The sequence below is a fragment of the Nyctibius grandis genome, chromosome 7, assembly GCF_013368605.1.
Source record: "Nyctibius grandis isolate bNycGra1 chromosome 7, bNycGra1.pri, whole genome shotgun sequence".
Taxonomy (NCBI): domain Eukaryota; kingdom Metazoa; phylum Chordata; class Aves; order Nyctibiiformes; family Nyctibiidae; genus Nyctibius; species Nyctibius grandis.
This window is the reverse complement of record NC_090664.1, coordinates 13,119,954-13,146,361: the sequence shown is the minus strand read 5'-3', so window position 1 is coordinate 13,146,361 and position 26,408 is coordinate 13,119,954. Positions and strand designations below refer to the sequence as shown.

Here is a 26,408-nt window from a genome sequence, read left to right as displayed (position 1 = left end):
CAGTATTTGCTTTAACATGTGTCCAGCAAAGTTGCATCAAATTCTGCTTTGCAGCCTGGAGCTGTTAGGTTGCACTGTATCTTTTGGGACTTTATACAACTACTCTGTCAAAGGTTACATCAAAAGAGAGTGAATAGGAATGTTTACGAAGCAAGAATCTGTTGTTCTTTTATGTAGGTATCTTCTGGATTTTCATAAGCACTGAGTAAAGGAACTTCCAAAAATGCTCTTGGCCTCTCTTAGCCTTTCCTGAGGTTTCTAAAAAAGAGGCTTTATACCCATCTGTGATCATATTGATCATCAGAACTTCTTAGTCTAAATTTTTGATTTTTAAATATTTCATGAAAATAATAGTACATATCACATCATTAGCATTTATTTCTTTGAGGTACGCAGTCTCTGCTGGTGCAGTGGTACACACCGTTATACATGTATCTTCCCAGTCAAAATACACTTTTCATCAAAAGGAAAGATAATCAACTTTAAGATGTAAAAGTACAGATTATAGACAGAAAAATGTGCATGGTGTGTCACTGTAGAAGCAAAATATAAATTATTATCTTTGAAATATTCATAATCTGTCACTGTAATTTTCATGCATGATGTTATATTTCATCAAGAATAATTCCAAAATTCTCTTAAAAACATACACAGATGGCTTCGTCGCCTGTTGGTACACTGGACACATCCTGTTCTTACTAACTACATCCCAGTGGAGATAGATTGAAGGAAATCTCACGCAGAAACTAAACATTTGAGCTTGAAAAAACATTTTTCTCTTCAAAAACTTGCAGTCTGTCTCTCAAGATTTTGGACGTTCTGTTTGTCTTTTCTAACATGTTTGCACTGAAGAAGACTTAGGCCCAAGATTTTTTGAAAGATAAAATAAGTTTTGGAGAAGAGAAAGGGAATTTGGGAAAAGAGAGATAAAATATCTCTTCCCCCCACCCCCAATTTTGAAAATAAAAGGTGGCTTAAAAAACCCAACATTTGACTTAAAAAAAGCCTTGTGAGTTGCACAATTAAGATGTTGACATGTATTCAAAAGATAATCCCTGTCCATCTTGATTCAGTCATGAATTTTTCATGCCCTGTCTATAGTCTGAAAGAAAGCTGCTTCAAACTTCTAGTGTCTGAGACTTTAAACTTACTTATGTTTTTGTCCTAACTAAGTCCTCTCCCTTTGCATCTATAATGTACCTTCAGAAATCTGTTTCCATCTGCTTTGCTCTTATTTGGATTAGTTATCTCATCACCCGTCAAGTTTTGAATTCTTTGTGATCCAGGGTAAAATTAAAGCACTTACTTAAAACAACAACAGTAAAAATATCTAAACCTAAAGAGCACCAAGTCTGTATGCTGCTCAGGCTGACTCTTGAGGAAGATGAGACAGAATCTCTCAGATAAATGGTTTTTCAGGTATGGGAAGTCCCCGCTGAATCGTGATTGTCATGACTATTGCTTTCTCTAAATAGCTTCTAGATCCATATTTTGTGCAGATTACTCAAGGTTTTGGGTTTGTTTTGGGTTTTGTTGTTGGTGGTGTTTTTTTTGTTTTGTTTCTTTTTTTCTTTTTTTCTGAAGGTATCCTGATTTTCTCCTTGACAAGTCATCAAGTGTGAGATTTTAGCCTGTCATTACATTCTGAACACCCTTGGTTTTGTCCTCTGGAACATCTAAATGAATATTCAGGCTGCCACTGTTTGGAGTCTACTAAAGGGCTGGCCCCAAGGATAATGTGGTTGAGGTTATTAATTGAAAATACACACATCACTTTACTTAAATCTTAGACTATTTTTGAAATGAACTGTGTGTATTCCTTTTGACCCCACAGAAAACTCCTGGGTTTATGGAGATTTCAGAGGGGTTCAAGGTGCCTTTCAGGACAGGGTCTCTTGTTCATAGCTGCAACAAGTAAAACATTTTCAATTAAACCGAGCTTTATAGCAAGTTCATGATGGCCATTTCTGCCATGTGTTAAGGCAGCAAGAGTTTGGCATTCCTGGCTACTTTTATTTTCCTTTTATTTTTGTGAAAATAACAAGAAGTCCATATTGTATGAGAACCAATGAAATGAAGGTGTGGGGGAAGTAAGTTCACTTCCTTTCCTTTTTTTTCTGCATTAAAATGTTAATTAAAAATAATTAATGTGAACTCAAAATACAGCTTAACCAAAATAAAATCCCCATAGTGAGCTCAAAACCAAAAAGACCAAAAGAATGCCTGGAGTAAATCCTTTGTTTTACAATGAAGTCTGACCAATTTGTACCCAGTGTAAACTCATGTTCTTATCCTGGCCCTGATGAAGACAAAACCCAAGACTTATGTAGGAGTAGAGTGTTAGCCTGTGTCTGCCTCTATTTTTAAGAAGTAATCTTTGGAGACGTAAAGGAATTTACTGCGTTCTGTAACTTTGTGTATGTTAAAGCAAGGTGCACTATGGCTTAAATGTTATTTCAAACAGAACCATGTAATCTACGTCTCCCCTGTAATTAGTATCAGCTGACACCATTGCTCTGTGATATAGCAGAGACTGAAAGGGCATGAAGGTGAGAGCGCTCATTCAGTGGGATTAGCTCACATAGGAACCATGTGGCATCATATAGAGTAGTTCCTGCTTAAATCTTAGTAGATGTTTTGGGTTGGTGTATCCTGGTAATATGAGAACTGTGAATGGTTCTGAAATCTGCCAAAAGAGATCAGTCTTTGTGGGAACCAAAGAAATGCCCACACTTGAGGGAAAAGAACAAACCTCCAAACCCCCCAGATTTTCTTTGTTATTCCAAGTAAAAGTGGGAAAGTAAAGTTCCAAGAAGGGTGTACTGTTGGCCAAGCATAGCCAAGGTGTCCTGCTGGACTGAATATTCTGATTCAAAGCAATGAGGGAACTACATGAGTTTGTGCCTCTCATTTGTTAATGTGTGTGTTCAGATCAGAGAAGAACACACTGATAGGTTAGCTTGGAGAAATCTGTATTCTTTTCAAGTTCTTTGTATCACGGACTTTTCCTAAAAGTTTATTAAAAGGGGCAGGAGAAGGAAAAGAAATTAATTTCAGGTTAATATTTTTAGGTTAAAATGCCTTTGATCAGGAAACAAATGGTGAACATTAAGGATGCATAAAGTAGACGTAAAAGCAGGGGAACGTAATGCCGTAGATGTGATCTGTTAATTTTTGCATTGAAGACATCTTCATAGTGATGGTGCTTGTTAATGCTGTTAGAAACATTGTGGGGTTGCTCTCTGGGTCCGAAATGGTACAAGGCAGTGAACATGTATTTCATCTGATTGACACCTTGGTTTCTGAAATCAGTTGATTTGCAGTTTTGCAGTCAGTTATGTAAACATTACATCTTTGCAGTGTGTAAATATGGGCATGGATGTGCACAGGTTTTTTCTCCTCTACCTGACATCGTTAAAAAATTATTTGTATATTCATTCCCCACTAAAATAATCTCCAAATCTCTTCCATTGTTAAAAACAAACATTAAAGTTGCCCCGGTAGGCAATGAACCCATTCTTCTCTTACCTAGCTTCTTTCATCAGGGAAAACAAAACTCTAGGTCAGCAAATGCCCACAGCACTACAGAGAGCTCCATCTGGGATGTGAACGTTCCCATTGTCAGGAAGAAAGGCAGAAAAATAATCTGTGTAAAGTAATAAATGAGCACCTGCACTCTCCTCTGTTTTGAATGTGCCCGTCTTTTCACTGGAGTGTGACAGTGTCAGTGAGAGTTTCTCATCTCCTTTCAAGTTGAATGAACCTGATTTAATGGAAGATAGGGGAGGAGGCAGTGTTCTCAGACACTGCTGCAGAAAACATTTCTTCTGATGAATTTTAATTAAAGTCCTTGGGGAAAAAAAAAAAACACACAACAAAACAGAGAGCTCATAACAGAAATGTTGAGTCTTCTGTGTGTTAGTGTGAAGGGCATGACCGTAACAGCCACTTGTTTTGCTTACTGTTGCAGGAGGGGTGTTGAGATAGAAAGAGGGCAAACACACTTAATGAGCTGCTTCTGACCTGTTCCGAGATGTGTGTGTTTCCAGTCTTTCCTTGTCCTCTTTCTTTCTCCACTTCTCCAGCATATTTTGTGTGCAGACAGTCAAGCATGGCATCACCATCCATCCATGAGGCTATCATCCCCTTCTTGATGTAAGCATTTAAGAGTCTGAAAATGCTCATGGCCAAAAACTGTCCAAAGGAGAGACAGGCTCTGTGCCATGCATGTCGGTCCGACAAATGCCTACTTTTGTAATGTGGGTATTGCTCTGTGGAAGGGCCTTCATGACGATGGGACTCTGGCCAGTCTGAATTTTCCAGCCCCTCAAGGCGTTCTGTTAAACTCTGATGCTCAGTTTCTGCTTTCCAGTCGGGAGGCTGATGGATATGCTGGTGGTTTGACAAAGGTTCCTTTACTACTGTCCTTTGAGTTGTCATGGTTGTTTTTTTTTTTTTAATGAGAATAGTGGCAATGAAAGTTCTGGTCGTGTTTGGTTATTCTGTTTTGAAGCTCATCCACATCTTTTAGATTTGTCTGCATTTTTGGTATTTGTTCTCCTAAATTCTGTGGTGTCAAGTTCAGTGGGTCTTTCTGATCTGTTGTCCTTTGAGAATTGATGGCAGCAGTGGGAGAGCAGAACCGATTGCTGTATTAAATGCACAGAGAGCAGAGGAGGAAGTAGGAAGTTCTCTGACTGGATTGTGGTTTATACTACTTAGGAGTCACCGACTTTCGGGAGAGGATGGGGACACTCTGTTCAGGTTCTGACATTTGTGTAGCAGAAATGTTTCTGTAACCTTTCTCTAGAAGGTATGACGCAGATAATGTTCTGATCTGTTTGAGAAATACATTGTCTTAAAGCTTTGCTGGAAGGAAACAATACCAGCTATGCTTAAGCCACCCCCCAAAACAGGAATAACCCGGGCACTGCTTCCAGCTAATGGCAAGAACCTTAGAGCGTGCCTGTAATTTCTATACAAGGGGAAGTGGCAGGCCAACTTTGGTGGCAAAGCTATTGAATATTATCAGCACAAAACCAAAAATGTCATTGTGTTCAGCTGCTAGACTTTCCCATACCATTCCGAACAAGCATCGACAAGAGCTCGGTGCTATGCAGCATGCAATGTCCTTCATTCCAAGTATTTGGTAACTTCCCAGAATTATTTGTATGACAAGTGCTGCTGCTAGATTTGTGCTAAAAACTGAAGAGTCTTTAATTTTTTTAAAAGATGTTCACTAGAGAAGGAATTTCTTAGGATTTTTGCAACTATGTCAGAGGTTTTATGTCTGCCTCGTTATAAAACAGAGACAGGAAAGCTGGAATGTTTTCAGCCTCATTTTTAAAAGATGTTGATCTGACAGAGACCTGAAAAGGTTTTCTCTTTCTTTGGGTGTGTATTTTCTGTGTCCCCATCATGAGCTCTAGGGAAAGTGTAGACCTCTGGATTCTGGTTCTTTTGGAAAGTACCTAGCTACAGCTCTGGGGACAACTCCAAGTAATATAATGAAGGTAACAGCAATGTGGAAATATAGGTCCTGTTCTGAAACAAGCTCTCTGCTAACAGACATTCAGCCTCACATAAGCTCCATGGAAGCACAGCAGTCTGTTCAAATAGCAGTTATTGCAGGATCACAGCCGTGTTATTGTTTCAGTGTAACACAGGTAATAAGTGGAGCATTTATGGGTATTACTGCCTTGTGATCACATAAAAAAAAAGAAAACAGACATGCTTTCCTTACTTCAACTTCCCAGTTCAGCATTTCCATATACTCCTGGGGTTATAATCCAATTATGAAACTTCAATTATTTTCTGTAATTCACTGATTCAAGAAGAACATTAACTTTTTAGCTTCTTTATAGTAGGGAACTAGTAATTAAAAGGGATAAAATAATTCACAGATTCATAGAATTTAAGATCCAGAAGAGACCAAGGGTTGGTTTACCATTATTTTCTAGTTGATTCAGGTTCTTAAATTTCCCTTATTTGCTCCTGGACTGAATATAGCAATTTATTTTGACGTAAAGAGTATGTTCCAGATAAACATCCACTCCGGATCTGAAGATATGAAAGCAACAACAAACCTACCGCTGTTGCTAACAGTTTGTTCCTGTTAACCACATTCCCTGGTCAGAATTTCTGACCCTCTTCCAAATCAACTTTCTGGTGTTGATTTTTAACTGTTGATTCTTGGTGTAATCAGATTAAGGACCTTTCAGACTCCCTCTCCCTCCGTCCTCCTCCCAGATGTACTTATGCACTATAATCAAGTCACTTTTCAGACTTTTTTCTTTAATAATCAAAATAGATGGAGCTATTTAAGTCTCTGATTATAAGACAGTTTTCTCCAGCCTTTGGATAATTACATCAAGGACTGCTGGGGTCATTTAAATGTTTTTAAAACTAATTATTTGAGGTTAGAAATAATTTTCTTCTCACGTATATGGAGATTTGTTATTATGTATAGTTTATGTAGCCATATCTCTTTGTATGTGTCCTTAAGTGGATGAAATGTATCACTGGAACATCTATGTTCCGAAGCAGGAGAAATGCTCAAAAGCTGCCGTGGTGTTCTAGCAGGAGTGTAAGGAGGTGCAATGTGCACTCTGTGGAGAACACAGTACAGTGGTACTGGCACAATGTCAGAAGCAGAGCTCATCTCTCCACCTCTGAGGTTTTGATTACCTTTAATTGTCAATCAGGTGTCTATCCATCCTTGGCTTTGAGTAACAAAAACCCACAGAATGAGAAAACTGCAGCACTCTTGAAGCCTTATTTTAAAAAGTAAGGAATTTGGATCTAAGCCATACCTAACTTAATTTTGCAGAACTTAATTTCACTACTTATGTTTCTCATCCCCTCTGCTTTACTTAAATCAACATCAAATTTAGGATTGTCTATTAAATGGAGTATGGCTATGAAGTTTTTTAATTACTCTACAATAATTTAGCACAAATATTTCAATATAAAGTTTATTAAGTGCCTTATGAACTGCATAACAAATGAATTCCTATCACATATACAAACATACAGCCAGTTAAAGGAGCTGAAGGGTTCATATAGGGCAATCTCTTGACTCTCAGAATAAAATTAACTCAAAGCACTTGCTTCTAAACGGAAAGGAGAACTGGTGGCTATGGTGGAACGAAATGTAATATGACCAAGTCATTGGTGGAGTTTAAATCAAAGCCAGGGCAGTATACTCATGCCATGATTTTGCTCATTGCCTAACATAAGAATTGGACTAAAGACATGATTGATTGCAGGTCTCACAGACATGGCAGACAGGCTATAATGATACAGCTATTAAATACTATCAGCACTTCTAGGACTTCTAGTTGTTTCATCTCTATTTTCAGCGAATGGTAAGAAAAACCTGGCTTTGTTTTAACATGGATTAGCAGTTGTTAATTCTTGTTAGGTTCCTGCATTTGTTTGTTGGCTATTACTACACTTAGATATAGAAAAACAAGAATTTCTTTTAATCACAAGACCACATTACTTGTCCTTGGTGTATCCCCGCCATACTATTCCCATGGTACGTTGGGGACATGGGGCTGCTGTTAGGCGAGCGCTAGCAGCTGAATGTCCCACTGGTGCTGGGTAAGTATAGCTCTACCAGCCAGCGTACGAGGCATTTCGTTGTGGGGAAGAGGTGGGTTGGAATAGCAAGAAGAATGCATTGCAACTCCTTGGATGTTGTTGTCTGTCAGTACAGTTTAGCGTGTGCTGAGCCAACTATGTGGAACAGACTTAAATTCCTTGTCCTCCCTCATTCTTTTTTCCACTGCTTCCCCACTCCTGCTTTCTTCCCTAATGCAATCCTCCTCTAAAGAAGGATATTTTTGCACAGTAGTTAGGCTCATCATTTGCTTAGCAGGTGCTGGTTAGCAGTGCAAGAGTATTGACGAGAAAGCTTGTGTTAAATCTCCCTTCGGAGACTGCCCTAGAATTGTTGCAACTCACGGACACGTGGCATTTTAATCTCTCCGCAAAGACTCCTGAAAGGGATTTTTAAAGTACTGCGCCACTAGTTAGTAGCTGTCACCAGTGTGTGAGGCACGCTCTCAGAGGAGAATTTAGCAGCCCTCCGTTGCACCTGGAGTCGAAATGTCGCCAAGTAAATACATCTCTGTCTTTTCAGACTGCCAAGTCACGGCAGCACTGTGTAGGACTTGGGATGTTGAGCCTGCAAGAGGGATCTCAGCACTCTCAGCAGATTCCCGGGGCTGGGCATTTTTTCGGCCAGGGGACCTGCTACGGCAGGCTGTCTGGTGGGGACATCGGGGCAAGTTTGACATGCTGAGGGCTGGTGGGATTCAGGCTGTGTGCCAGCAGTAAAGTGCTCATCACCTCCTAACGAGGTAGCCCTCCAGTCCTGCTATCAGGAGGTCTGCAGCTGGTCTGCTTAATAGTATTTAGTAACAGTATGTGCAGTAAAGCATGCTCTCCTATTACACAGAAATCCACTAATGCTGGCATCAAGAGCGACGGGTAATTCAATCACACCCACAAAAATGATATTAACATAACATTAAAGAGCTGTGTAGACTAGCAAAAGACAGGAAATTATGGAGTTTAGGCTTGAAACTTTATCCTTAACTCACCCATTTTGTGCTGAGGTATTTGGAAATTTCCACAGAGTGTGTGATTTTATGGAACCTACAGTGGGGTGGATTGTCCTGTTTGTCTGCAGAGGATTTCCTCAGCTAACATCAGCCAGCGTTAGTGAGAATTATAGAAAGAAATCCTGGCACAATTTACAGAGCACAGCTAGACAATGTGAACTTTAAATATTAATTTCTTGGCTTGGGCACTTTATATCCACCCCAGCATTTCTGAAGTACTGCATCAGGTGTTAGCTGTGTTGATTTTTTTCAGACCATGTTGCAGTTCAGTAGCTAACCCCCTCTCTCAATTTCAGAACTAATTTTTAGGGTTGTTTTTTTTCTGTTCAACAGTCACTAAAAAGATTTTGTTTTGTTCTAAATTTACCTTTTGATTTAAAGACACTGCTCCTATTTATTTGAGATAAATTCACTGGAACTAAGCTGAATTATACTAAAAAAAAAAAGCTCTATACCCATCTTTGGGCCTTATTCATATTTTTCTTCATTTTTGGTCCTGCTGAAAGTAGAACTCAGTAAGCAAGATTAACTTCATCACATAAAAATTCCTGGTTGGAAATGGAAGAAAAAGTGCTGACTACCCCATCTTCTTCCTCATGGCATCCAGTCCTCAGTTGTACCTCCCTGTACCAGCAGGGACAAGGGGAAGTTCTTGCAAGGACCCCATGGGTCAAGCAGGAGGCAGGGAGTCAATGTACAGTCTATCCACAAGATGTTCATAGAGAAGGCTTAAGCTGTTTTGTGGGTAAAATCATTTTATTTTACCCATTGGCATCAGAGCCAGCAAGAACTAAGGGGAAGAATTGTCTGTCACTTCAGAGATGGGACTTCACTACAATCAAACATGAGACTGCAGATCTCCCAGAGATGGTGAAGCCAGCAGGTACACTGCTTGTAAAGCAGCTAAAACAGCAAAGGGTGCAGCACACGGATATTTTCTCACATCTTCAGGCAGGTTTTGCAGGCTGTGCTGAAATGCATTCTGCCCTTGGATAGCCTGATAGCGGTGCCCAAGTAAAACCAACATGAGTTCAAGTCACGTTTGATTTAGAGTTCATTCCCACGTGGCTCTGGGAGAGAGGGAGCTACGTGATGGTTGTTATTTGGCAGAGATTTAAAAATTTTAATCTAGTGCAGCGGAAGTAAAGAGTGACAGAAACCAGCAAGAATTATTTTATTCTCATAATAGCTCATTTGAAGATTTTGTATTGTATTTTCTGGAGATGATGAACTCTTGGTATGGTTAAGCTCTGAGGTTGTTCTGATTTTCCCCTTGTGTACTTTCTGTGCTAAGGAGCTGGGGAGGAGTGCCGCCGTGTCTGTCTCTGTGGTGAACAGGATGGTCATTAATGACCATGCATAGAACAGTAGGATGGCTGTATCCTAGGGGAAATCAATTTTCTGCAGTGAGTCGGGCTTGTAAAAAGTAGAAAATTTCCACTGAAGGGGAGGGGGGAAAGGGGAGACAAAATTGGCAGAGCAGGGATTAAAAAATACAAAGGCTTCAAAAGTGAGGAAAGACTCAAAAGGCTTTCTGTTCAAGGTGGATTTTTTCCCCCCCCTGTCAAAATTGAGCAGGTCTTGAACATGCTAATCTGAGAGATGGGAGAGAGAATGGCCTTCTGGAGGAGCTCTGGGATGAGGGACATGGGGCGGTTGGGGAGAAGACTGCCTGGGGTTTAGACAAATGGTGATTATTTTTTAAAGCACGTTTTTCTTCTGTCATTCTCCACTCTTACACTGTCACGGTTTAAGGCTGGGCTGGCTATTAAACCGGTGGCAGACGCTCTCTGTTAACTTCCCCCCGCCAGAAGGGGAAGGGAAAGGGAAAAGGGAGAGAGACTTATGGGTTGGAAAGTTAAAACAGTTTTAATGAACTATAATAATGAAAAAAAGTATAATAATAATAATAGAAATAATCAAATATATACAAACCAAGACTGAGCTCCCTGGATGTTGGTCACGTCACCCCCGGCACTGCAGGGCAGGCTCCGGGAAGGCCCAGGCTGGGCCCAGTGACGGTCGAGAGCTGGATTCAGGGATGCACGGATCGGGATCGGGGGCAGCAGGAAAATGGATAGAGTCCTCCTTGGACACCAGCCATACCAGAAAGGGGCGAGACCCTCGTGATCCCCCCGCTTTATACTGAGAATGATGTGTATGGGATGGGATACCCTCGTTGGTCAATTTTGGGTCACCTGCCCTGTCCGCTCCTCCCTGCAGGTGTGAGCCTCATGCGGCTTTTTGCTCATAATCAGTGAGGAATTTAGCAGTGATGTTGGGTTCTCTAGGAATAAGTACAGCAAGAGCCTTTCTGCATAACATCCCTACCGGTGCCTCAGTGATAACTATAAACTTTGAGCATTATCAGTCCTAGACACTGTCTGCAAAACATGCAGTTAGTTTCAGAAAATGCAGTTACTTAGAAGAAACTTATTTGAAAGTAAAAATCACTGAAAGGAAAATTGGTCTGGTTTAGGCCAAACCAGGACATACACGTTTGTGTCTCTTCTCTGAATCACGGAGTTTGGCTGTGGCACTGAGTGTTTTTCTCAATTTTGAGTGGCCCAGTGGCTATGAAAGTCTTCCCCCACACTGTAATGGTTTGCTTCTCACTCTCCTTTGCTGCTCATTTCCTGCTCCTTAAACCTTGCTGCTCCACCTTGCTCTCCTTTGCAGACAGTCTGGGGAAAGCTTGTTTTCCCTCAGATGCTGTCATTTTTCTCTCGTACCAGATTTTGAAAAAACTATTTCACAGGGGAGATAAGGGAACTAAACTGTAACTGATGTTAAATATCATCGTTCAGATAACTGCTCTAATAAGAGTAAATTTGTTTAGACTTTGTAAGTATGTTTGTATGTTTATGTATCTTAAAAAAGTAAGCAGACATAAATCTTTAAATCTCAAACAAGAGGATGATTCTTTTCTGACTCTGCTCAATATTAAAGGCTAAACCAGAGATAAGATAACATTCCCATAAACATGGAAGCTTGAACAAAGGAGCTGTTGTCCTGAGAATGTGGGAATCAAAAAGAAACTGAAGTCTGAACTTAGGAAATTGTCTTACAAAATGGAATGTTGCACATTGAGTAACATTTAATGGCTCTCAGAAATAGCAGAACAGGGCAAATCCACAGGTCTTTCTCTTGATCTCAGTGGTCTCTGGAGCAAGCCCAAAGAAAGTGAAGGACAGAGGCATACGGGAAATGAATAGCTGAAGTGGGCCTTCTCTTTTGCTTTGGCTTCTTATTCAAGATGTTGGTCTTTTCAGAACTTCCTTTCTTGAACAGTAGAAAGGGAAAGGGTTGGAAACTCCCATGGTCTGAGTAAGTGGGAGGAAAGGGTGCAAATGCTCTTGATGAATAAGATGTTTCAGGAATGCGTAAATACATGACCTGATAGTGCAAGTGCTTGGTTTATGAGATTTGGCCACTGGGTGCATTCAGGACTGTCCAGAGTATGAATTCAGTTGTTCATAGTTGTAAATATTTGCAGATTGTAGCTCGTGTTTCTTGTAGAATGTCTTTTTTACTCCATGAAGACTGTGTCCTTTTTACATTGGTTTTGTGCTTTCACTGCTTCTGATGGGATGTTCAAAAAGCAGTCAGCTTGCCAATAGAGGTGATCATGGTAAATTTTGTGTTATTAATTTTTGAACCCAGCGCATTTGACAGATTATATTTTGGCTGTTGGAATAGAATTTATCTGTATAGGATATACTTACTGTTTATGTGTGTGATGGCAGTAGTAAAGTGAGCAGTGTCAGCACTGGGGTTTGCATACATCTTTAAATCCATTTCTTTTTATAAAGCGGGGGATAGAACACAGAGTGGATTTGTTCATTGTTATTATTTTATTTCTTTTTTTTTTCTTTGCAAGGTTGTTTTCTGGGAGCCAAAACATGCAGCTGCCAAGCAGTTTGTTTTCCCTAGCTGAGGATGTTCTCTAGTATTTGATGAAGATGTTGCCCTTGGTGTTGCCACCCTCAGAAGTTTATTGCATGGTTCACAATATTTGTTTCTTAAACCTTTAGATCCTGAGGCATGTGATAAGATGGGAGCCTCAGCTTTCATTTTTTAAAAAAATGTAGGTTTCTCTCCTTCATGGCTATAGAGGCATGAAAATACAACCTGAGTCTATCACAAAGGCTTGAAATATATAAGCAAAAGAAAAGGATATTTCAAATGTATTTATTTCTTCCTTATTTTTTAATACCAAAAGTTAATTTCATAACTTTTTTGGTGTATTAAAGAGCAATAGAATTGTCAGTACTATACTCCTTGGCCAGTTAAAGGAAGAATTGTGGGTTTATCCCAGTGAATCACAGTTTTCTCTCTCACTAAGTATGCCCAATACTCAGAATGAGATCTGTTTTTCCATGTGTATCTTTATATGGCTTGAGGATTGTATCTTATTTAATTAGTTTATTTGAAGATATCTGAAGCCAGTAATATACAAAAGTCTTTTCTTGAGGGCTCCCAAGCAACTGAAGCTAATTTGCTTCCAAATCCAGTGTTACTGATCAGATTTCAAGATGTGCTCACTGTGTTTTTCAGAGAGTCTTTTGTTCCTGGGGTAAAATTTCTCAGCAGAAACATAAAATATTTAAATTCCTGCTCCTTCCTCCAAATTTGCCCATGTATATTTCAGAAAGGACGGGCTACAAAGCACATCTTTTTTCATAGCTATGCATCCAGGATTCTGCCTGGCAGGACCAACCAAGTGTCCTTCTAAGGACAGAAGACACTTAAGTGTATAAAGAATGTATTTATTTAGTGAATCCTATGGCTTATCTAACCCCTTCCTGGTCCACATTGGCTGTTTCTGGGTGCAAGCTGAACCACAGCAGAGCACAGCAATTGCCAATGTTGGCTTTTCTTTTGTAGGAGACTCATGGCCAAAGTGTCCAGTGAGAGCAGCTGGCACAAAGCCCGAGTGAGGAGTTTTTGGTTGACTAAGATTTTGTTTGTCTTAGGCTCATTGGTTCTCAGAAGTTCTGACTGACAAGCAGAGAGCTACAAGAGGTGCTAATTACACCATATGTCGTGCCCCTTGATGTTATCTTAAAGTGTAACTTCAACGCTCAGAGACAGAAAATAATGGGTCAGCTGCTCCATTGGTGTAAATTGGGCCAGCCCATTGGACCCAGGAAGGCATCCACGTTTCTGGAAACCAAGAGCATGATCCAAAGCATAGTTTTTAATAAGACTTCCCTCTCCGAAGATATTTATTTACCAGGCTGACACAGTGAGGCTAATACGTTCAATTATGTCCATCTTTTTTTGGACAATAAAGAATAAAGAATTATTTATATAATAGACAAGGCCTCTAAATGAAATATCTTTTTAAACCTGTAAATGCGTTTTTGTAACTAGTGACTCTTCATTTAATGCTGTATTTACTTGCAGGTTTTTAAAGCATTTTGAAAACATAGAAAAACTAACACACAATTCATAAATTAATGTATTTATATTGCGTGCTCGGCAGGTTTGTTTAGTTTGAATTTTGTTGTTGACAAAGCTGTCACTTAAGAAAAGATTTTGGAGAATACCTGCTTTGGGACCCTGGTCTAGGAGTTGTGGTGAGTTACCTGCAAGAAGAGATTTGTCCTCTTAAAACTAATTACTGTAGTAGTTATGGGCCTTGCAGTGAGGAAAGCAAAGCACTCACTGGCTTGAAACATGCACTTACGTGTCCTGTGTAAGTCTGTTTACTGTATCGGGGCTGTAGGGAGGACCACACCAAACAAGCACATCAATTTATGAGCCTAAAAACATGCTTTAACCTCGAGAAATGTGGATCGTCCTGTTGTAAGTTCAGCTGGGCTTCTTGCATGCTTGAAGTTGTACATGTGCATGAGTATTTACAAATATTGTGGACAAATAGCTTATCGAATCCATTTCCAGACCCTGTCCTGAGGCTGTCTTTATGTTAACAGATTTGCCCAAATAAATGGACAAAAAAATCTTTGCTTTTAAGAACGTACTTGTTGGAGTTAAACTCAAAACTCAAAACTCAAAACCAGAGGTATTCTGTCCCAGTCCTGGGGAAGGAGCATGCACTTTTGTCCATGTAATTATGAAAATCCAAATCCATACTCTTGTAGTTTCTCCTGGAAAATTTCAGGCAGTGAAAAATATGCTCCTCTGCACCACTTTTGTCAAAGTTTGGCCTTTGGAAAACGAATACAACTGTGACATTCCAGCCCTGGAAATAAAAGGATTAAAATAAATATATTGAAGAAAAAGAAGCAATTCTGTGATGTAGTTCCTGAAATATGTATTTAGCAATGTAAAAATCATAAGAAACCATTCCTCTCAAAACTCAGTTGTTTCCAAAGACACCCCAAGTACCTGGATTTTTCTAATTTGTAAATAATGAAATGGGAGCTCTGTGAACTCAAGAAGTCTCACTCACACATATGATTCAAATGGCCTCTGTGTGAACTCTATAAAATGCTTTAGCTTTAAATTATCAGTTTGAGTTCACGGTCCCTGGTGGTAGCTGGAGTTCTTGCTTTTTTCTTTAATTCCTTTTCTTTTTAATTCATTTTCTTTTCTTGGCTGTTATTAGAGAGTTACCAACTGATTGAGACATATATGCATTTTACAATATGTTGTAGTCACAGAATTCTTTTAAGAGTAAATTGTTTTAGTGAAATGTCAGAAAATCTGCCCAAACTGAATGCTCTGAGTCCCCTTGAATAATGAGGCTATTGTTAAATGATTGAATACGTTAGAGATTAATATCATGGTATGCTGGCATGCTGGTTCATACCAACTGTAATTTAACAACGAATCCTCCGTAAGTAAGCAAGACTGTGAATGAGAAATCGGATACAAGACAGCACCGCATGCAAGAACATACAAAGTAAACACAGGAATGATATGTTGGGTGGGGGGCGTCATTTCCAGAAGATCTGAGATAACTGAGTTGCTGGATAAAGGAGATTCTTGAAGTTTGAAGATCTGCTTAATTTTTCTTCCAATGCTGATGAGCAATGTCTTTGTAGTAGAAAAGATAGGTTTTGGATGTTTTGTTATTTCCTCCCACCCCATTCTTTGAACAGTTAGGGTATGCCTGGCATTATCATTTATGACAGGCTACAGTAAACCACATCTCATTCTGTGAAGGGTTTCGGATCCCTAAGCTGTCTTACGAATAATGCATCCTATCATTATACAGAAAATTTAGTGGCACTGCTAAGTGTCTGCAAACAAAAGTTGCATTTTATTTTTTTAAGACATCTGTATTCTTGAAAATATGGAATAATTAGTATTTGAAGATTTAATGATGGCCCAGAAGAAGGGCTGAAGTGTTCTGCATGAAATCACAGTTATTAATTTGTGCATGAATTTCGTTTTCCATACTTAATTTAGCAACTGTAGAATATTTTGCTAATTAATTATTAACACTGGTTATTTGTCATGAGAGAACTGTGAGGGAAAAAAATAGCTTTCTATCAAAGGAAAAATATAAACATCTGAATTTTAATTTAAATATGATATACAATAATGTAATCATGTTTTAAATAGTCTTAAATAGCTTCAATATTCAAACATACAGATAGGATATGAATATAATATATAGTACTAATTCAGAACAAACAGTGCTTAGAGTAAAAACTGCAACTAAGAGCCAAGTGTCTTACTTGCAACAAAGTGGGGAAAAACACTGTAAAATGTCAGGCTTTTATGAGGAGTGCCACTTTAGTAAGTGGCATTTTGTTCTGTCATGGGTATCAAGAGTGTGACAAATCTGTAGCCTTATTATAAGCACCGTGAATAGGATTTGAGCTTGTACCTACTGAAGGCAATGAAAAAATAGCCTTTGATTTCTGCAAGTGTTGGATCAAGCCACTTAATTTCATTTACATGCAGACAAAAAATCTTTTTTCTTATTTTGGCAAGGAAGGGAACAAGGCTACAAGAAAAGTTACCTTTGAACTACTAAAGTGAAATACTTTTTACAGGTCTGAAAGTTCAAGTTCTTTATATTTCCAGAAATGTAGTATCTGTTTAAATTTATTTTACTTTGACTTCTGTTTTACCTGGCTTAATTTCTGAAGTACTGAAAAAAATTACAGTAAGTCTCCAGAGCCTGTACACTTTTATATGGGACTTTTTCCAGAGGTGTATGTGCATATAATGTTTAAGAAGATTAATGCAAATTGGTTTGAATAGGAAATATGACTCTCTCTTTCTTGGTAAATATCTGTGTTGTCTTGTAAATACATTTCTAACTTGAATGTGATACGCCTTTATCGTTTTAGTGAAGATGAAGATGTGATGCCTTCCTGTGCTTTAACAGCAGAATATTTTAGGGTTGCTGGAAATGAAAGCTAGCATTTTAAGAGTAGAGGAATTTTTTGGTTTTTGGTGTTTCTAAACACATTTTAAGAGGTTTATTTACAGTATTCTCCACCCTAGGTTGTTGAAATTTTACAGGAAGCATGCTTCACTGAAAGAACTGAGTTTTCCGTATTCTTCAATAAAAGAACACCAAAGAACCTAGCACAGCTGCTCCGGGGCTGTATTAGAGCCCCATGATTTGAGCTAAATGATGCTTGCATCTTCTTCTGGAAAGCAGGATTTCTGTAAATGCAGTGTAAAGTAAATGGCATGATCCATAATCTGAAGTGGACTTTTAGATTCTGTTAGCTCCTCTTAACATGGAGCTGTTGTTCAAGAGAATGGTATGGTCTTGGGTCTTATTTGTCTAAAGCAATAATAATGTTCATAGACACATGCCTATAGTTATTTTATGTTTTTTGTAGCTTTTTTCTTTCTCTGATGCTTCTTAAAAATACGTTTTTAGTGGACATGGGGTGATGGTGAATAATAGGCCTATGTATGAGTCAAATCACTGCACACTTAGTAGTAAATATCCTTACCAGAAGATATTATTGAATATGCATACATTCTTTCAGTGGTTAATCAGCTTACATTCACTTGAAAATTCACTCCTCATAGATGCTACAGTATTCATTACTGTCTGCTTAAAATTGGACCCCTAACTCTGTTATTAGAACAGAAATACATAGCCTGAGCTTCAAAATTGCTGAGCAGCACCTGCCCTTACAGAATTCAGTACTAATGACTCAAGAGCCCTTCTGAAAGTCCAGGACTGTTTTAGATGTACAACCAAAGGATTTAAGAAGCCCTCCTCCCTTTTTTTGTGGTGTTTTTGAAACTCTTGGACAAGTTGTTACTCTAAATTACTGTACTAACTTGTATTATGTTTAATGAAGGAATGATTTTTATAAACTTGACAGCCAGACTGAAGTAAGTGGAGAAGGCAGAGCAGCTGAATGTTAAACTCTTACAGAAGGATGGTCTTGTTAATCCACTACATTGTAGGTTCCCTGCAACTACCTTCATCTGTTTGTTCCCCAAGCCATGCACTGGTTTGTGAAAATAAAAGGTGCTCTGAACAGCATGAATTTTGTTGTTGTAACTTTGTGTGAGTAAAAGAATTTAGTCTTAACTTTTCCTTCTTTAAATTAAAAATAATATTATATAGAGAAACAACAACAAAGCAGCTCAGTCTTTGTTAATGGATAGAATAGTAACGTGTTGTATTTTTGAGAAAAAGTACAAGCATTAAAAATGTCATGCAGTGGATGAAATGCCCAGAAATCATCATGCAAATCAGTTTTCTTTTTGAGTGAATTTCCCTTTTGTGGGTATTTGGATGTCTTAAGTTCATGTGGCAGTGTATTATAGGAATAACATCTCTCCGAGAAAATCAATAGCAGTTCCTTCTGTTCTTTAGGCCTTCATAATGTGGGCTTTTTTATTCTCCTGAAATCCATGATTTTCCTAATAGAGTCTGCTTTAAACAAAATAAACCCAGTTATGCTATTTATATATTAATTCATAAGAATGAAAGAGTCTGAGAGTTGCTTATCTAAATCCAATTACTGCTGGTCAAATTGATCCCAGCACAAAAAGTTCCTGAGATAAAAGCGTATATTACCTAAATGCCCAGAAATGCAGACTGTTTTCAGTTGGGTGAATTGTGCTCTGAGCAATGCGTGAGGCCTTGAGTGAACCCTAATGCTGGGGATATAATTATTAAGCTTTCAACTTGGAAATTACCTGGTAACTCCATTGGTTTAGCTAAGCAGGCAAGAATTTTGTACACCGGTTACTTGGGTTTAAATCCCAAGTTTCATGTTTATTTAAAACATACGAGCAGTAACTGGAATTGGGCAAAAGCTGTGTTTTGTACGTGTCTGTGCACCTACCACCTTGTAGAAGAGGACAGCAGCGTGCGTGTAGCACTGAGTCGGGTGAGCGGTGAGAGACTCGGCCCTGTCCAGTCCGATGGCTGTTTTACATTACAGGACTAGTGGTGGCCAGCCCAAAGGCTGCCTTGAATGACAAAATAAGATGTACCTATCCTGAGGCTTTTAGTTTCCATAATGCCATGGAAAAGCTGAAAAGCTTGAGTGGCCCCGACCAGACTGCTCTCCCAGGAAATACCTTCTTTGACCCAGTGGCTCTTGATGGTGGCTGTCCCTCAGCAGGCTTCCCACCTTGACGTATTGCCTGCCAGCACCCTGATGGGGGATGCCTGGTTCTTCTGCACTGAGATAGTCCCCAGCTGAACCTCACTTCCCTCCTAACCCTGGTCACCCACTTGCCTTCCCCTGCAACCCTGATGTCCCACAGGCAGAAGCAGAAATGGCTTGAACCCTTTGTGTGCCATGAGACAGCAAATTCACATTGGTTTGGGATCAGCGTGGGTAGTGGAAAAGCTTCCTGCATCTTGCAAGTGATATCACTTGCAGCTGAAGTGCTTCCTTCAGGAACTATCTCCATTTTAACAGCAGTTATCAAATAACTTCCCGGGAACGACCAGGTCGAACTTTGTCTGCAGTGTAAATGCTGATCGACCGCTTGCCTGCAAGCTCTTGAAATGATCTATTGATACTGCAACTTTGATGCACGTTAAGAGTTTATTTTGCATTGTCTATGTCTTTCTCAAGTCTGCTTAGAGGTCAGAAAATGTGGGGTGCAATGGGATGGGGGTCCTGAGAGTGGTTTTTGACATAGCTCTGTAGCTGGGACTGAGCGGGGATATTGTTTCTCTGTGCACAGCACCATGGGATCTTCCCTTAGTCCTGTCCTCCATGTGACACGGTGTGTGTTACCGCCATTTGTTAAGTGAAGCGTTTTTAAGTGACCTTTGTGATTTTAATGGTGGATATCAGATGACCTGAACAGTTTTACCCCAAACCAATATATACAAGAGAAGGTAAAAATGTTTATGTTTGTAAGAAGGTATTTTCACCCCCAATTTAATGTTCTCTTGGAAAGTAAGAACGGCTGGGCTGAGTTAGACAGGAATTTGTTAGGGCAGCTGTGGGGGTGCCTGGTGTTAAAACAGGGACAATATGCAATGATACTACTCTGGTATCCTCTCCAAGTTTCTGGCAGTATGTGACTTCTAGGGCCACAAATGTGTCTTTGCTTTTAATTTCGTGACAGATTTTCAATCCTAGAAGCCATCTGATAGCTTTTTGTAAAGATGCGATCTGTGGGGCATTAGCGCGGCCTGTGGCAATGAGTTCCACAAGTAACTCTCCATTCTGGGGAGGTACCACCTTCTGCAGTTTTTAGACCTTATAATTTTCTTGGCAGTCTTATGTATTATGAGAAATGACTAGTCACCATCTCAGTGCATGGGTCCTTCTTTAATGAGCTGAAGTCCTAGTCTGTGTAGCTGCTTCTGACATGGAAGCTCTTTCAAATATCTGTTCACCTGGTTTTAAAAGAAAATTATTGCATGGAAAAACATTAAAAGCATAATTGAATCTAAGGGATTAAAAGGACATAAAACAAAACGTGAACAATTTTATTTATGCTTACTATGCATTTAGATAACACTTCGGGAAGAATGTAATGAAAAACAACACATGTATGTCTGGAAATCTTCTGAATAGCGATTTCAGTTCAGATGTTCAGTAAACACATTCTTGAGGTAGCCAGCTCACAGATTCATTACATCTATACCCTTGGATACTGTGATGCAGGAGGTTATCCTGAATGATACAGTCATTATGTTGAAGGGTTGATAATAAGGCATTGAGATGAACTCAAGTCCACAATTATCTTTTTTGAACCGGAATTTTTCATTCAAAATCTTTGAAACAATACCTTAATGTACTGTAACTCAGGAGGAAATTAAATGGTGCTCATGTTTTCTCACGACAAGCAAACCATACCTGGTATTTTTTACATTAATTATATCAATAGTTTGTAGAACAGAGGTGTGCAGGCTGTTGATTTTTAATATAAGAAAACAAGAGGCTGGCTCTTGTGATGCACTTTATCCTTATTTCTGTGGGTGTTCTTATTGAAGAATACATTTTTGGTACTTCTGAGTGAATCAAATCACAATTAAAGGTCACACAAACAGGAATCCAAACAGCTTTGGAGAGGAGACGTAACTTAATACCACTCTCCACACATGCAAGAAGGAAATATGACTACGTTTGTAGGAACAAAATACCTTCCTGATTTCATGCAGCGTGCAAACTGACATTCTTCATCAGAACTGATGTTCTGATTACTGTAAAATAATTACTTGAAATATTTAGGAAAACAGTGTCCAAATTAATTCCAATTACTTTCCTGTGCTAGCGCTCAAGGTTTATAGCAGTAGATTAAATCGCCTGCATATGGCTAATTGCCTATAACAGTGTTTGTTACTGTGGTGCCTCTTACCACTCTGATGTCTGTTTTTGCAAATGTGAAGGTGTGCACGTAACTTTATGTGCGGGAGGAAACCTCTTCTGAACTGAACAGAATTACTTCTGTGAGTAAAATCTCTAGTGTGACTAAATGTTTGCAGGATCACAGTATGTAGCAAATAACTCCGGGAAATCTGTAATAAAAGCAGTGGAACCACAAATGCCTGTCTCTGCTGGCAAGAAACGTTAACTTTTAGCTCTCACGTGACTTGGATGAAACAACACATCAATTCATTAGGAGTGGCTGGACTGAAATGAAGGCTGGGTGTTAGTTTTTGTTGGCGGAAGTTTAGGTAGGAGTTGTGTTTTATTTGAGGTTGTTGTGGGTTAGCTGCTGATTTTTGTTGGATTCTGTTTCCATATATCTGTCAGAGGCCCTTTACTGTACGAGATAGGCATGTTTTTGCATGTTTTTCATGTATTTGATTTTAAATCTGAGTAAATCAAATAAATGAAGATGCACCACACAGGCCAAATTTCCTGCTGGGTAAGTTGGCCCACTGAACAACCATAAATCACATTGGCAGAGAATTTGACTTTGCCTTCTTAAGATATGTGCTCTAATGTCTTTGAGGCCAAAGTCAACTTCAGGTATTACCATGAAGAATTATAAAATTAAGTGGAACATAAGTGAGTATAAAGGCCCCAATTCTGGAAACACCTGAGGTTAGAAAAGTATGCAAGTTCTCATGACTAACATTAAATCTGTTATGTATGTGTTTGGAGTGGAGCTCGCTGTGGCAAAATAGACCCACAACTACCTGCCCATGTACTCATCATGATGGAGTGTGCAATGGATTATGCCTGCCTTCAGAGCACAAAATCCTGCCTGTCTACAGAGCCAGCAAAAAAAGAGGTGTGTGTGGAGGGGAGGAAGGCTTGTACAGTTTTTTTTTTTTGATTCCTAAAAGATGGCTGAATTAGGGCTCAACTTAGATTGCACAAACTATTAATGCCTTTAGGTCAGTTTGCCCTCCTCCTGACTGGTTACAGTCTGAAGTAGAACAAAATAAAGCATGCTTTTCCTCCCCAAAACGAAAGTCCAATGGAAACAAATGCTTTTGCATGTTCTTAGGGAAGGGAAAAACAGTGAAATGGAATCGTCTCACTTTGCATCAGTCACAAAAACAGAGTAAAGAGAGACGGAGAGACAGTGGCCTTTATCTAAAGCTGAGTAGTTACATGTCACCCACAGTGCGGAAACTTCAGCTGAGAACTTTGTCAGGCACAAAATTGCCGCAAATCATCTTTGCTGGTACCAAAGACTATGTTTGGACAGGCTGTTCCCAGTCTTTCCAGTTGGTGCTGCTCCCCCTTCATGAGATATTTGTTTGCTGGGTCCCAGACTGAAACCCAAAGGTCCCTTTTCCCCCATGAGTGATGGTACCATTCCCTCTTTGGCTCCCTGCCTTTTGTTTTTTTTTTGTCGTCTTTTCCTTTTTTCTTTTTTTTTTTTTTCCTAGTTTACTGCATATGTTTACAGACTGGTAGGACAGAGAAGAGCATGGCCTTGAATATGTGGTACAGTGCTCTAGCTGCCCTTAGAGTACTTTTATGTATAGTAGGAGACATGGGTTTCCTCCTGAGGGAAAGGGAATTGCAGCAAGGTCTTCTACATCCATGTTTCTGGACTTCAAGTAGAAGTCACTTACACCAAATTTATATTGCTCTTAATAAAGATTAACCAAATAAAAATCAGTCTGCCATACATTTCGGTAGTTTGTAAGTGATGAACTGTTGGTTATTTTCCATGGGTGTTGCTTTGCCATTAGAAGATACAATTTTATTATAATTTCTTATAGTAATACGTCCTTCATTGATGGTGAAAGTTGCATTCCATGGAAAAGTCTTTCAAATGAAAGCCCAATCTATCAGAGTACCAGTAATACTTTTTTAAAAAATCTGGGAAAGGACATTTTAGAGGACCTTCTCTTCAGTGAAGCAGAGACTAAGATGTATCAGTGACTTGAGAAATAAAATTATTTTCCTTATTCTCCTGAAGTCTTATATTCAGTCATAAATGTCATCTTCTGTGATCTTTTACCAGAGTTTTGTAATACTTACTATTAAGTCTGCATCTGTAGTCTTAACCTCTGTGAGGTAAAGACAGATACCTATTTTATGGTCTAGTGGCTTAATGCAACAAGTTGTATGTGCCCGAATTCCCTCCTCATCATGCTGTCTATCAAATTGCAGTGCAGTGCCGTATTATCTATCGGAGGCGATATAAATTCAAATAAGTATTAACATTCATCTTGGAAAGAGCTAGGAAATGCACATAAACCTCAAAACTTCTGTTTATCCAAACCAGAAGTTTAGAGTGTATATGCGCAGGCACGGATGCACACATGAGCACAGTTGTGTGTGCATGCATGTAAAAAAATGACCATAATTCCTACATTTTTGTTAATCCTGGAGGAATCTTGTCCATCTGTATTAAAAGACGCTTTGTTTGGCAGCTAAAAATGAAAAAAAATAAATTTAAGCAAACGTACTTAATTTAACCAAAGAAATCTCTTTATTAGTGCTGATGGCCTAAAATCCTTACTCTGTTCGGCATTTATGCTGGCAGTGCAGCACAGTGACCAGAGATGGACAGGGTGTGTCAAATGACCAGTGCTTTTCAGGTGAACTATAAAGGTGTTTGTTGAACTGCAGTGGCAGAAGGAACCTCTCCAGGAGTATCAGGCAAACATTTTTCAAGAGCACTAGATCTCTTCCTAGTATATGTTATATGTGTACAAAAGTAACTATGTATGTTATTAAAATATAATAACACGTATTTCTGGGTTTTGTTTTCTCCATAGGTATGGGAAAATTGTATCCACAAAGGCAATTCTTGACAAAAACACAAATCAGTGCAAAGGTATGTGCAAAATGTCTACCGTGTGAGTTCATTGTCTGTTTGAATGATTGACTGGTGGCTTGACTGCCAAGGCTTTGGCTCCAACTGTGCAATTAACATAATGTACGGTATATTACAACCATATTTAATAATGCCAAAGCTTTGAGTTGTGTTTCCAGTAACATTGCTCATTAATTTTTTTCATTAACAAACAAAATGAAAATCACAAATCAGAACAAGTATCAAATTGCTTCAGCAGAAAAGTAAATTACCTTCTAACCACTTAGTGCTGTCTGATTTGAATGATATCATCAGTGATGCAAATTGATTGATCTCCACAAAAATGAGAAACCTTTGGGAAAAGTTTCCTAAGTAAAACCTGGTTTAATTTTTCCATTTTCGTGAAGTCTTAGCCTACGCTATTGGAAGAAGAAAATATTCTTTTTTGACACAAATAGAACAAGTTGCAATACCAAGATATAAAAATGATTCCTCTTCCAGTTTTATGTTCTTAATTTTTCTGCTAATGTATGAAAACATTTTTAGTTAAATATAGCATGTTTTGTGTGTGTATAGCTATATTTGCCTAGACAAACATTGACTAACATGTCTAGTAGTATCTCAGGACTAGAATTGTTATTCATTTACCAGTCTGAAGAGCCATCAAGTCCATGCGGGAGAAGCTGTGCTTTAAAATGACTGTAATTTCACAGTAGTGGTGTACAGAATCCTTTTGGTGTAATAAGATCTACTAGTGTGGGTTCTTCTGATAAGAAGCACATTCTGGACAGCATTTGTGTATGAGTTAGTAGAAAGAAAAAGCATTGCAATACAGGAATATCTCATGAGTAGCCAGATAGGGTGTGAAGAGAAGCAGCAGAGATTGGGAAAGTTATGAGACTTTTATTGAGAAAGTTATGGGAAAATTCTGCCATCTGTACTGAAGACGTTCTTGAAGTTTGTAGAAGTGTGTGCCTTTATCTGTTGCCTGCCAGCAACAGCATTCATTAGCCACTCAAGAGAAAATTAAGTTGGAAGACTGCAATTCTAGTCTTAGAACTAACTCCACCAACCCGATCGGTCATGGGCCATCATCAAAAGTGGCACTGCCATGCATTTGCTTTTGCCTGAACGTGCATTTTCTTTCCTTGGAGCACTGTTCCAGCAGACTTCTGATAACATCACTCTGTATTTCTTTGAATATCACACCAGGAGCAAGACCTGGTTCAGTTTTGGGTTTGGTTGTTTTGTTTTTTTTTTTTTTTATTTGTGTTATGAAGGAATACCCTTGTGAGAAGACAGGCTAGGCCAAGAGCAGAAAGCCCTGGCAGGGTGGCCGGGGCGGGGCACAGAGGTGAGTACTGCAGTTTCAGAGCTGGGAGGAGATGGACGTGCCTGCTGCTGGCTGCTGCGTGGCTGGGAGGTTTGAGTTTTGGAGGCAGAGTGGAGTGTGGGAAGCTGTAGGGAGAGAGGGACTTGCAGCATGATGGAGCCACAAAGGGGCTGAGTGGACCGAATGGGCTCTGAGCTGGTATAACAAGCAGGAAGAGTGCCATGGTGGGATAGGAAGGGCTTTGGTGTAGGAGCACTTGGGGATGGGGCTCTGGGTCACAAAGGAGTTGGGGCTTAGGCCTAGGAGAGCTGGAGGGGCCTGAGCTGCTGATATGAGGGGTGAGAAATAGGAAGTCTGTGATCAGGAAGGTTGGGGTTACCCTGGGGCCACTCTTCACTGTCTTACACTACAAGTAAGACCTTCCTTTGGGGATGGGGACATATAGGTCCTTGTACCCCTTCTCACTACCATACAAGACTGAGGTGTTCTCTGTTCTCTCATGTGTCAACTCCATCCTTTTTTCATCATTTTTTTCTGAAATTTATCCATCTGAAATGGCAACAGAAATCAAGCAGATGCTGGATTTGAACCGAGCCGTATGTTGAATAATGAGATGAAGTATACGGGAGAGAGAGAAATGTATTTGTCTCTGCTGATCTTGGTTGTCTGAGACCACTGTTGTCAGTGTAGATGCTTCAGCTGGGTGCCTAAAGGTTGGTGTAGAGAATCTGGAGGAAGCGTGCTTGATGATTGTCCTTAACTTTTTGTTTTGTTTTTAAATGTATGTTTGACTAGTAACCACTCCACAAACGTGGTGCCGCATGATCAGAACTTCCTTC

At 39.3% G+C, this 26,408-nt stretch overlaps 1 protein-coding gene across 1 annotated transcript in view; it reads left to right on the top strand.

The window, feature by feature from the left end:
- Window positions 1–26,408, top strand: part of RBMS3 (RNA binding motif single stranded interacting protein 3) — a 740,391-nt gene that overhangs the window by 381,419 nt on the left and 332,564 nt on the right. Inside the window, 1 exon segment of the mRNA XM_068404577.1 lies at window positions 24,199–24,257. Within this exon segment, the coding sequence (XP_068260678.1) occupies window positions 24,199–24,257 (59 nt within the window).